This window comes from Macaca nemestrina, chromosome 18 (genome assembly GCF_043159975.1).
Source record: "Macaca nemestrina isolate mMacNem1 chromosome 18, mMacNem.hap1, whole genome shotgun sequence".
Lineage (NCBI taxonomy): Eukaryota > Metazoa > Chordata > Mammalia > Primates > Cercopithecidae > Macaca > Macaca nemestrina.
Genome location: NC_092142.1, coordinates 6,283,637 through 6,297,063, shown reverse-complemented (window position 1 = coordinate 6,297,063; position 13,427 = coordinate 6,283,637). Strand labels below are relative to the sequence as shown.

General features: G+C 44.4%; 1 protein-coding gene across 1 annotated transcript in view; it reads right to left on the bottom strand.

Annotated features, from left to right (window-relative positions):
- LOC105467818 (RNA binding fox-1 homolog 1) overlaps positions 1-13,427 on the bottom strand; it is a 2,482,591-nt gene that overhangs the window by 1,845,828 nt on the left and 623,336 nt on the right. Inside the window, 1 exon segment of the mRNA XM_071083652.1 lies at positions 1,364-1,396. Within this exon segment, the coding sequence (XP_070939753.1) occupies positions 1,364-1,396 (33 nt within the window).

Here is a 13,427-nt window from a genome sequence, read left to right as displayed (position 1 = left end):
ATGACCTTGAGCAGTACGATATAAATAACTCCCACATGCTTAGGGTTCCAAGAATGGAACACTAGGCCTGGCACGGTGGCTCAAGCCTGTAATCCCAGCACTTTGGGAGGCCGAGACGGGCGGATCACGAGGTCAGGAGTTCGAGACCGTCCTGGCTAACACGGTGAAACCCCGTCTCTACTAAAAAAATACAAAAAACTAGCCGGGCGAGGTGACGGGCGCCTGTAGTCTCAGCTACTCGGGAGGCTGAGGCAGGAGAATTGTGTAAAAACCCGGGAGGCAGAGCTTGCAGTGAGCTGAGATCCGGCCACTGCACTCCAGCCTGGGCGACAGAGCGAGACTCTGTCTCAAAAAAAAAAAAAAAAAAAAAAAAAAAAAAGAATGGAACACTAGATGTAATTAAGATGATGCGCAACATCACACAGAGCCCAGGGCTCCCAGAACCCGGGTCGGTGTTTCTTTGCTTTACCCACACAGTGGCTTGGGAGTGAGAGTGACCGGCTCCATAGTGCTGAGCATATTCTGCAGGAGCCCATTACATGACAACATGGACAATTTCCAGTGGGTGGTCACCTTGCTGGTGACTTCTGACCAGCTTCATTTTTTATTCTTTACCTATGTTGTCAGCATCCACCACAATTCTTTTCATGCCTTGGAGACTGAGTAGAAAAAGAAAAACAGGCTGGGCATGGTGGCTCACACCTATAATCCCCACACTTTAGGAGGCTGAGGTGGGCAGATCACTTGAGGCCAGGAGTTCGAGACCAGCTTGGTCAACATGGCGAAACCCCATCTCTACTAAAAATATAAAAATTAGCCAGGTGTGGTGGTGCACACCTATAGTCCGAGCTACTCGGGAGGCTGAGGCAGGGGAATCCCTTGAACCCGGGAGGTGGAGGTTGCAATGAGCCAAGATCATGCCACTGCCCTACAGCCTGGGCAACAGAGCGAGACTCTGTCCCAAAAATAATAAAATAAAATAAAATAAGGGAAAGGAAAAAAAATATAAACAAAAAGCAAAAGAGAAGTAATGGAGAAACTGTATAATAGAGACAGTGGAAGTTTCACTGGCAGAGCCAGGGCTTTGTCTGAGCTGGGCTAGAATCATGATGTATATATCAAGAAACAGACTCTGAAGTCACCCCACATCATCTTTACCATGCACACTCCATGAAGAGCAGTGCGGTGACCTGGGCACCCCAAAACCCAGCAGCACAGCAACCACTCAACTGAAAACATACCATCCAAGCCACCAGGAAATGAAACACGGAAGAATCACCGCGAGAGTGCTCGTTGCACTCCATCACAAAAGAAACCCACTTCAAACTGTCTTCTAAAGGGACACAAAAACCGTGTTTCCTACCTCAGCTTTGCCTGTAGCCTGACTTGCCGAAACCTGCAAGTTAAAGAAGAAAAGACGTTAGTATTGATTCAACAAGAAGGTAATTGGATTAATTGTCTTTTTAAAGGAACTGGCATCGATAATTTGTTATGACCCGAGGGGACAAGGTTGCAACACACACCACACACACACACACGCATTTTCTTCCACCAAGCACAGCAACATGGTTTGTTTATCCAGTCCTGTTAATGAGGCGAATAGGATAATTAATATTTTCAACATATTATAACAATCTTGTCAGGAAAAAAAAAAGTGGGGAGGGCTGTGAGCAATGTCCGTGTACTGATAATGATTAAATAAACACTGAAAATGAAAACAAAGGTGCCGAAGACATTTTTGACGTGTTTTTTTCCCCTTTTAAACCTTTAAGTCAGTGTTATGAGAAACACCAGGTAAAAGCTACAATGACAGCAATAACAGCAGCTTTATGTTTGCAAAATTCCTCAAAATACTGTGAAATAGAGAGTTGTGCCACGAATGGTGCCAAGTTGTTTACATATTTTATCTCATTTAAGCCCTCGAATAACTTTTAGGACCCCATTTCATAAAAGAAAATATTGGGTTTGTATAAGTTAGGTCACTTTTCCAAAGTCAGGATGTTATCAAGCAGAAGAAATTAGATTTAAACCCAATATAAAGTCAGGTGGATGTTCAGGCTCCTACCTACAAGCCTTCTCCATATCAAAGGATTTGGTGTAGACACCTCTCAACATTGTTCATCTATGCCTAGAAAGGGTCTCCTATCTAGACATCAGATCTTCTTCTGTGTGATAACTCTTAAGAAGCTTGCTATCCTACAGCTTCCGTTATACCTGGATGACTTGGCCAACCTCAGCCGCACTGCCGATCCGACTGCTTGGACTGAGCTATGTCCCCAAAATTAATATACTGAAGCCCTAACCCCCAATGTGATTGTATTTGGAGACTGGGCCTTTGGAAAGTAATTAAGTTTCGATGATGTCATGAGGGTGGGCCTTCATGATGAGATTAGTGCCCATCGAAGAAGAGACAGCTGCCCGGGCACAGTGTCTCACGCCTATAATCCCAGAACTTTGGGAGGCCAAGGTAGGTTGATCATCTGAAGTCAGGAGTTCGAGGCCAGCCTGTCCAATATGGTGAAACCCTGTCTCTACTACAAATACAGAAAATTAGCTGGGTGTGGTAGTGTGTGCCTGTAATCCCAGCTACTTGGACGGCTGAGGCAGGAGAATCACTTGAACCAGGGAAGGCGGAGGTTGCAGTGAACTGAGATTGTGCCACTGCACTCCAGCCCGGACAACAAGAGTGAAACTCTGTGTTAAAAAAATGAAACATGGCCAGGCGCGGTGGCTCATGCCTGTAATCCCAGCACTTTGTGAGGCCAAGACGGGCGGATCATGAGGTCAGGAGATCGAGACCATCCTGGCTAACACGGTGAAACCCCGTCTCTACTAAAAATATAAAAAAATTAGCCAGGCTTGGTGGCGGGCGCCTGTAGTCCCAGCTACTTGGGAGGCTGAGGCAGGAGAATGGCGTGAACCCGGGAGGCGGAGCTTGCAGTGAGCCGAGATTGAGCCACTGCACTCCAGCCTGGGTGACAGAGCGAGACTCCATCTCAAAAAAAAAAAAAAAAGAAAGAAACATAAAATAGGAGAGAGAGCAGAGACCTTACTTTCTCACTTTCTCTCTCTCTTTCTCTCTCTCTCTCTCTCCCCTCCTGCACACAAGAAAGGCCACGTGAAGACAGAGCAAGAAGGCAGCCACCTACAACCCAATGAGCAAACCCTTTTCAGATACCGAGTCTGCTGGTACCTTCATCTTGAACTCTCAGACTCCAGAGTATGAGAAATACATTCCTGTGGGTTAAGCTGCAGTCCATGGTGTTTTATTATGGCAACCCAGGGTAAGACACAGACCAATACCAGCTAACAGATGTGAATCCAAAAAAGGACTTAAGAATGTATGACTTCCCGAGTTAGGCAACCAGCCCCTGCAGCTCTTACTGACCTGGCTTTGGCACCATTTCTCCCACACTCACTCCCAAGGCAACAGACTGGGGAGCTCAGACAGAGCTCAGTGTCCATGGAGCAGCTTTCATGCACCATTAGCCCCCTAAATGGGAGACCAGACTTCAGACTGACCTCAGCCAGGAAAGTCCATGAGCTGTGGCTGAAGACTTGCCAAGCCATGAATCCGGGGCCCAACCATGGGGAAACTCACGGTGTGATGGATGTCAGAGGTTGGAACCTTCCCTCCCCTCCCTCATTCTTGGAGCCCGTTCAGGACTGGGAAAGTAGCTGATTCCGTGGTGAACAGCCACATCCTTAAAGCACAAGCACACAAGATCCCTGGGCTACATTACCTCATGTGAATGTGTATATTTCTCTGCTGAAAATCAATAGGAATATGTCAGGGAAATATGATATTCAACAGCTATAAGCCTCAGGCAGAACTACTCCCTCTGCTTCAGTGAGCTCCATGGGCAACAGAGTTTTCAGCTGACTACTCTGATGTCCCCCAAGTCATAACTTTAGCGTTTCCTAAATTTGTGCCATTTACATCATCAAGCCCCTTTTATTCCCCCCTATTAGGGGGAAGCCACTTCTTGCATCCACCTTAGGGAAATACAAACATAAAAAGGCACACACTTAACTGTCCATCGTGGCATTGTTCTGACAGCAATACATTTTTAAAAGAGTATAATGACTAAAGTACAAGGTTTGAATACTAAACCACCTATAAAGGGAGACAATAGGGAGTGGCAGGGCCTTTGGGGTAACTAATGATGGCCCACTAGCTAAAGTCATTTGCATTTCAGTTTTTACCAGGCAAAACATGGTTCTAGCCAAACAAAAAACACATACATGATCTGAATGTGGCTGTTGGACTTCCAGTTGCTGATCTTTAAAGCCAAGTCATGTGCGATCCATCCATACTATAAACCATTACACAGCTTGGGGAAGATTCTTCTATTTTAATTCTTCTGACATTAAAAACTCTACAGCATATATTGTTAGTGAAAAATGAAAGAAGCAGAAAAGTGAACATAAGATGATACCGTTTTCTAAAAAAAAAAACAAAACTCAAGTATGTATACATCCTCCATCTCTCCCTCACCACGCACACCATCGATGCATATCTGAAAAATGTATCAAAGGATATACACCGAACTGACAAAAGGTTTACCTCTGAGCAAACTGGAACTTGACTGAGACCCAAGGGGTGAAGAAAAGTCAGGGGAACTTTCTCTTTTCCTGAATTGTTTAAGATGTTTACATCGATGATGTATCCACTTGTAAAATAAAACATATGTTTAAACAAGGATAAAAAATAAAGCTTCATACCACTTTAGCATTAACAAGAGACCTTGTCTTTGCTGCTGTGAATAGTGTTGTGCTCATGTCCTTTGCAGGGACATCAATGGAGCTGGAGACCAACATCCTCAGCAAACTAACACAGGAACAGAAAACCAAATACTGCATATCCTCACCTAGAAGTGGGAGCTAAATGATGAGAACACATGGACAGATAGAGAGGAACAATACACACTGGGGCCTTCTGGAGGATGGAAGGTGGGAGGAGGGAGAGAATCAGAAAAATAATGGGCACTAGGTTTAATACCTGGGGGATGAAATCATCTGTACAACAAACCCCCATGACACAAGTTTACCTTTGTAACCTGCAATATGTACCTCTGAACTTAAAAGTTAAAAGAAATTCACACACAAAAAAATGGAAAACAAAAAAGAGACCTTGTGGGAATGTTGGCTATTTTTTTTTTCTTATCAAAAAGGAGACTAAAAAGAACTCTCTCAAGCATTCACATATGGCGGCACAGTTGAAGGTAAGGCATATCGTGATGCAATAGGGAATGGTAGGGCTTGTGGACAACGACAGATAAACTATACTGCATTCATAATTTTACCAATTGGCTAAATATAGGAAACAAGGGGTAAACTTTACCGAGGCCCCTCTAGGTAGCTAGAACCCTCTCTACACTGCATTCAGAGTGGATTTCATAGTCAAAATTAGATTAGATTCAGAGAGTCACTTCTAAGGCACGTAGTATTCACGAATGTGCACCCACAGACCTCAGGGTTTGTCACAGCCCACTGTGGCTGGACTGCACGCTGGGCAAGCCAGACCGTACTGCAGAGGCCTGCTGGCAGATGGAGGGTTCTTTAAGGGTTGCTGACGCCAGCTCCAGCCATGGGCTTTTATCAAGCCAGCAGCAGTCATCAGAGTGTCTGCAGTGGGGTGCTGATATGATTAGAGCTGTGTTTGAGGCGGGCCATTCTGTGGACCAGCGCAGGGTGCAAAAGGGACGTGGGAAACTTCCAGCAGGACACTCTGGAAAGCTTTGTTCCAGCTATTTCCCATCCCTTTAATCATTTCCCTTCCTCTCCTTCAGTTTCTCTGCATGTGTTTGAAATCGCAAAGGCCGACATTAAGGGTTTCCTTCTCACTTGTGCTAGGAAGTCGGTCGACGTGATTCCTTTTCAACTGAGATTGGAGACATAAAGAGCCTTTTCCAAGGCCACACCAGGGACTTTCAGGGGCCGGGTGTGAACTCAGGTCGAACTCCAAAGCTGCCTCTGAAACCCAGGCAGGGATTCTGTCACATGATGGAGACCCGGATTCCCTCCTGGGACTCTCACACGTCAGGAGATGTCCAGACTGAGTTAACAGACAGAGGGAAGATCACTGTCCAGTCACAGCCACCTGTTCTCCCTGAACCCTGTCTGAGATGCCCAAACACTGTCTGGGGCTCTGATGCTGCAAACCAGTCTGTGGTCTCTGCCTTCCGTGCTGAATAGCATGGGCCTACCCTATAACTTTTGCAGGGTCGTGGTAAACAGGTCTCTTTCGGTAGCACGACACAAAACAACTCAAAATGGCTCAAGCACAGGAAGGAATTTATCAGCTCATTCAAGGGATAGAGCTCACTTTAAATGGATCCAGATAAGAATCAAAGAGATTTAATTACTTCCCTGGCAAGTGGCAGAGCTGTGAACTGAACCAGGTCTCTATCATCCTAGACAGCGCTCCCTGCACAGCTCTGCAGTGCTCCCATCCCAAAACCCCGACACGCAGTGGGTGGCTGTCGGCTATTCCCTGGCTGGACTTTATCCCTTCCCCTCTCACTGACTGATGCAGGTCACCCTGTCCCTTCCTCCAGTATTTACAGTAGGGATGGCTGTGCCAGCGGTGCTACAAGCAGCCCACCAGGCAGCAAGACCAAATAATCACACCCCTTCCTCAAGTGCCATCCTGGTAGGCCTCCAGATTTCCCTCCCCACCAGCAAGTGACACACCACGGTGCTGGACCGGGAAGCCTTTACCAGTGACGTCAGTGCATCTTAACTTAAACCGGCTTTCCAGGTAAACATGAGGATCCATGGTGGCATCTGGGTGATTACTTCTATCGCCAGTCATTCACATGAAAATCTTAGATCCCCACGCCCTGGAGTCTACCACGTCATCTTTGCCAGACTGTCTATGGCTTGTATGGAACTGACTTATGGAACAGTCTGACACTAGCATATGAAATGAATGACACACGTGTGGAGGTTCTCTGAGCTGTAAGGACATCTCGGCCAGACACAGATAATGGCCCAGTCACTCTCAGGCCTGAGAATTCCTATCCTCTCAAGTCCAACTCAGTGTAAAACTTTGGTCTCACATACAGTATAAGGTGCATCTCCTCCACTCCCCCTAGGCGGTAACCAGAAGGACTAACTGGGGAGAACGTATGGTCTTTTCTTTCGTGACCTCTTTCCTCTTTGGTTTTCTGGTTTCAACAGTTCTGCCACTGGGTCTAAGAAGATGGGTTCAAGAGAAAGGGCAACAACATCCTTTGTACTTCGCAACAAATGAAATCATCTGCTAATGCCACTGGTGATCAGGTGAATTCCAACAGCAACAAATGCCCTCTGCATGAAAGAGGTCCAAATGCTGGCACCGTCATGGGGTGTAGGTGGATTTGGGGGATTCCTATGGGTGAAGGCTGCTTGTGTTTGTCAAGGATATCCAAGCTGCAGTTGCAAATAGAACCAAATGCATAACAGCTCAATACAATGGACATTCATTCCTTTCTCATGTAGGAGTCCTGGGTGGGAGATCAAATTGGATAACAGATCTCTTCCACATGAACATTCAGAAAACCAGAGTGAAAGGGGTTCTGCCATGCTTAAGATGTGGCTTCCAAAGCTATCATCATCATCTTTATCCCAGTGCAACAGGAGAAGAATGAGTGGTGGTTTTTACGGACCACACCCAGAAGCAGCATGCATCATTCTAGCTCACATTCAATTGTCCAGAGCTCAGTCACACAGTTGCCTGTGTGGCAGAGGGGTGTAAGCATAGCCAATCGTGTATCAAAGGGGAGAAGATGGTTTTGGTGAACAGACCCAGCTGGTTGGCCACACATCCCCACTGAAGCGCTACTTTGTACGAGATCCTCCTACATGGTTCCCTGATAGGAAATCCACTTCGGCTCAACCTCTCCCAAACTCTCCTGGTGATGGAATGCTGGCTCTTGATGCTGAAATTGTCTCGCCTTGCGGCTGGTTCTCCCTGGTGCACCAGCCACAAAGCTCAGACCCAGTTTCTCTTTGGTATCCCTTTAGTCCTCAGGAAACTCAGGTCATCACCTGGCCACAAAAAGCAAGAGCAAAGTAGAGAATGAAGCTTTCTCTCTCCTCCATTCCTTTTTATCTCCTCCTGCACAAGTAAGCCCAGAAGGACAACCATCAAAGATGCTGTATGAGATCAGGGCCTCTTCTTGCTGGCCTCCCAGTAACTACAAGAGGCGCCCTGGAGCTTGGCTTTTTTTACGACGTTGTGGAGAAGGACGTTGACCCATGACTCATTCTTCTCTTTCTTCTTGAATCCTCTCTGATCTTCTGCTTATATAGACTAGTGGACACTAGAAATAGCACAATTGCCTTGTCCTCTCTTAGCCCTGGGGAGGTAGCTGAACCTCACTATTTTGGAGCTTATCATGCATAGCTTATCTCTGCAGGCAACTTTGGGTCCTAATGATCCATTTGGGGATAAGAGGAAACATTGCATTCCCCTTCTCCTTTACACAGCCACCTTGACAAAGGGGAGCAGGCAACAGGTTGTGAGTTCTTCAACAAACTGAGTCAACTCTTTCCTTGAACCAACTTGAATCTCTAGATTGTTGTCACAGGTACAAACAGAAAACCTTAAAGTCCTATTGTCAAAAAGTGGTGAAGCAGGCCAGGCGCGGTGGCTCACGTCTGTAATTCCAGCACTTTGGGAGGCCAAGGCAGGCAGATCACGAGGTCAGGAGTTTGAGACCAGCCTGACCAACATGGTGAAACCCCTTCTCTACTAAAAATACAAAAATTAGCTTGGCATGGTGGTGTGTGTCTGTAATCCCAGCTACTCAGGAGGCCGAGGCAGGAGAATTGCCTGGATCCGGGAAGTGGAGGTTGCAGTGATCCGAGATCGTGCCACTGCACTCCAGCCTGGGTGACAGAGCAAGACTCCATCTCAAAAAAAAAAAAAATTGCTGACGGTTTCCACTACTGTCCACTGGGCTGCTCTCAGGGCACCCGCAGCTGACATCTCAGAAGTCTGACTATCCTAACTACTAGCCTTGATGCAGAGGCTACATCTAGGTGCTTTGGGATCAGTCCCAGGGCAGCCCAGACTTCCAGTCTTCCTGACCAATGTGCCAGTCAACTGAATTTCACCAAGAAACCTGACTCAACTCACCACCAGCAGGTGCTGCCTAGATTCCTGACCCACAATATCTTGAGGTAAATAAACGGTTCCTAAGTTTTAGGGGTACTCTGTTACATGACCATGAATGATGACAAGTGACTTAGCCTCCCTAAGCCCATAATTTTGTATCTGTAAAATGGAAATAATATTTTATAAGACTGCTGTAAGAATTAAGCAAAAACAATGTTGAAGGTGCCTGGCACAGTTGCTGGCCAATGGTAGGCAGAGTTTTATCCTCCCTGTCACAAAACCCTGGGCATCTATGCTGTTCCTTGTGATTTTCCACAACGAATTTTATTCCTTTCCTGGCGAATGATTTTCAGAACCTTCAACTTGATCTCCAGCTGGTAGAACGTGTAAGGATTGCTCTGGAGTCAAAAGTGCCTGATCTTTATAAATCCTTACTCTACCATGGGAACGTTACCTTACCTGTCTGAGCCTCAGTTTCCTTATTTAAAAAAGGGACACAAAAATCTGTCTTGCTGTTTTATGTATATTCAATGGTAACATCTGGCCTAGAGTTGGAGATTGAGAATGGATAGCTGTGGTTTTGTGAGTTCAGGGTAATCACTGTAACAGTAGTAGAAGTCCTAACATCTGATATTATGAGCCCTACCGTATTCAACAGAGCCACTTGCTAACAGCTCACCTACAGAATTGTATTTGTTTTTGTTTTTGTTTGGACAGAGTCTCGCTGTATCACCCAGGCTGGAGTGCCGTGGCGTGATGTCGGCTCACCGTAACCTCCACCTCCCAGTTTCAAGCAATTCTCGTGCCTCAGCCTCCCAAGTAGCTGGGACCACAGGCGCCCACCATCATGCCGGGCTAATTTTTGTATTTTCAGTAGAGATGAGGTTTCCCCATACAGGCTTGAACTCCTGACCTCATGTGGTCTGCCCATCTCGACTTCCCAAAGTGCTAGAATTATAGGCGTGAGCCACCGTACCAGGCTCTAAAGGGGTATTTCTGAAGCAGGCAGCTTCCCATCTCCCCATCTCCTTCTCTTCTATTCTATTCTGGCCTGGGACTTGGTTCCAGCCACTGAGCTGCCAGAACTCATCTGAAATTTTAACTGTAAGTGTAAAAAAGGAAAGAGCCCATTCATGGATGATATTCATCTCCCTACCTCCCTCCCCATCTCCTACCAAATTCTGTAGGCTCCAGACATGTCCAATGAATAAATGTCTCTTAAAATTCTTTTAGAAAACGCACAAGGTTTCTCTTAATAACTCTCACTGTCAGGAATGAAATATTTACATGCACTTGCTTCAAAATTCTGGCAGCTTGTAACCTAAGAATAGTTTTACTTATGGTGCTGAGCAACTGCCTTAGGTCTATCTTGCAGATGATTTTGAGAGGAGCAAGAGGCAGAAGAGAGGAAAGGAAAAGTCACAGGGGAGGGAGGGACTGATCAGGGAGGGCCTGGCAAATCCCCGTCCTTGGTTTGCCCTTGAAGTTGGTGTATTAAGGAGGGTTAAAGCAGTTACAGTGCCGGTTTGCAGGGAGTCTGAGCTGTGACGAGCCCATCAGTCACCCTGACACATGGTGGAAAACACGGGGAGATTGCAAACATTATCTGAAGCTTAATTATGAAGAAGGGAGGAGGCTGGGTTGGTGTGAGAAGTAGGTGCTGAGGCTCTCTGGGCCCTTCCCATTGTAACCTGTAATCTTCGGGGTAAGGTGTCACCATCTAAGTTTTCTTCTGAAGACCCCCTGGTTACTTTCTGTGGCTATGTTGCAAGGTTAGGAAAAGCTCCTAAGAGGGAGCCTTTAGCTTGCCAAATTTAGCTTGGCAATGTGGAAATACAGACGAAGATCCTTAAAAACACTCCTTTCCACTGACCTCATACCTCTGCCTCTGGAGGTCTCTTCTACATATCAGAAATACCACAGAAAGCTTATAGCACAAAATGATATTTTGTAACTTTTTCTTTAAATTTTTTGAGACAGGGTCTCGCTTTCTTACCCAGGCTAGAGTACAGTAGTGCAAACACAGCTCACTGCAACCTATGCCTCCCAGGCTCAAGTGATGCTCCCACCTGAGCCTCCCCAGTTAACTGGGACTACAGGCACACACCACCATGCCTGGCTAAGTTTTGTGTGGTTCTTTTTTTTTTTTTTTCCTTGGTAGAGACAGGGTTTCTCTATACTGCCCAGGCTGGTCCTAAACTCCTGGGCTCAAGTGTTCTTCCCGTCTTGGCCTCCCAAAATCCTGGGGACATTTTCTATAACCGGAGGTGGGAGGTTACTACAGGTCCAGGTCATTTTATTGCACTTCATTTCATTATACTTCACAGACATGGCTTGCTTTTTAATCAATTAAAGATTTGTGGAAACCCCGTGTCAAGCAAGTCTATCAGCGCCATTTTCCCAATAGTGTGTGTATACCTCAGGTCTCTGTGTCACATTTTGGTAATACCTGCAATAATTTAAAAATTTTTCATGATTATTACATCTGTTACAGTTATCTGTGATCAGTGATCTTTGATATTGCTATTGTAATTGTTTTGGAGTGCTGTGAACTTCTCCCATAGGATGGGAGGTTTAATTGATAAATGTAGTATGTGTTCTATTTTGCCAACCAGCTGTTCCCCATCTTTCCCTCTGTCCTCAGGTCTTCCTATTCTCTGAGACACAACAGTATTGAAATCAGGTCAGTGAATAATCCTACCACGACCTTTAAGTGTTCAAGTGAAAGAAAGAGTCACATGTTTTTCACCTTAAATCAAAAGCTAATGATTAAACTTTGTGAGAAAAGCATGTCAAAAGCAAAGAAGGCCAAAAGCTAGGCCTCTTCCCCCAAACAGTTGTCAAGTTGTGGATGCAAAAGAAAAGTTATTGAAGGAAATTAAAATTGCTACTCCAGTGAACACAGGAATGATAAGAAAGTGAAACAGCCTGGTTGCTGATATGGACAAAGTTTGAGTGGTCTGGAGAGAAGATCAAATGAGCCACAACATTCCCTTAAGCTAAAGCCTACTCCAGAGCAAGACCCTAACTCTCTTCAACTCTATGAAGGCTGAGAATGGTAAGAAGCTGTAGAAGAAAAGCTTGAAGCTAGCAGAGCCTGGTTCATGAAGTTTAAGAAAAGAAGCCATCTCTATAACGTAAAAATGCAAGGTGAAGGAGCAAGTGCTAAAGCTCCAGCAAGTTATCCAGAAGATGGGGCTAAGATTATATATACATATACATATATGTATGTATATATATGTGTGTGTATATATATGAATGAGAGATGTGGGTGAAAATGCACAAAGTTTCAGTTACATAGGATAAGTTCTGAGGATCTCATTAATGCATAGTCTTCTGATGACAATGAACAACACTGTGCTATATACTGGAAATTTCTGAAGGAGTTGATCTTACGTGTTCTCACCATGCACACACAAATCATAACATTATATATATATAATGGTTTTCCCTCTGTATATATGTATGTGTGTGTGTATGTATGTATGTGTGTGTGTGTGTATATATATATATATAGAGAGAGAGAGAGAGAGAGAGAAAGGGAGAGAGAGAGAAAAATCTATAAAGACTCCTGGAAAAAAGTTAGAAATAACAAACAAATTCAGTAAAGTTGCAGGATACAAAATCCACATACAAATATCAGTCACATTTCTAAACACAAAGAATGAACTACCAGAAAGAAAATTAGGAAAGCAATCTTATTGACAACAGCAAAAAAAAAAAAAAAAAAAAAGAATAACATACATAGGAGTAAACTTAACGAAAGAGTTGAAAGATGTGTACGTTAAACATTATAAAATATTGATAAAGGAAACTTAAGACAGATAAACGCAAATACATCCAATATTCATGGACAGGATTAATAAATACTGTTAGAATGTCCACACAACCCAAAGTGATCTACAGTCAGTATGATCCCTATCAAAATTCCAAAGAAATTCCAAAGAAATAGAAAAAACAACTCTAAAATTCATAAAGAGCTACAAAAATCCCCTAAAAGCTAAAATAATTTTGAGCAAGAAGAACAAAGTTGAAGGCATCACATATGTTCTGATTTCAAAATATAATACAAAGGAACAGTAACCAAAATAGTATGGTAGTGGTGAAAAACAGACATATAGACCAATGGAACAAAATAGAGAGTCTAGAAATAAGTTCAGCCATCTATAGTCAACTGATCTTCAGTAAGAATGCCAATAACACACAATGTGGAAAGAACAGTCTCTTCAATAAATGGTATAGGGAAAACTGGATATCCATATGCAAAAGAATATAATTGAATCCTTACCTCACACTATATACAATAATCAACTCAAAATAG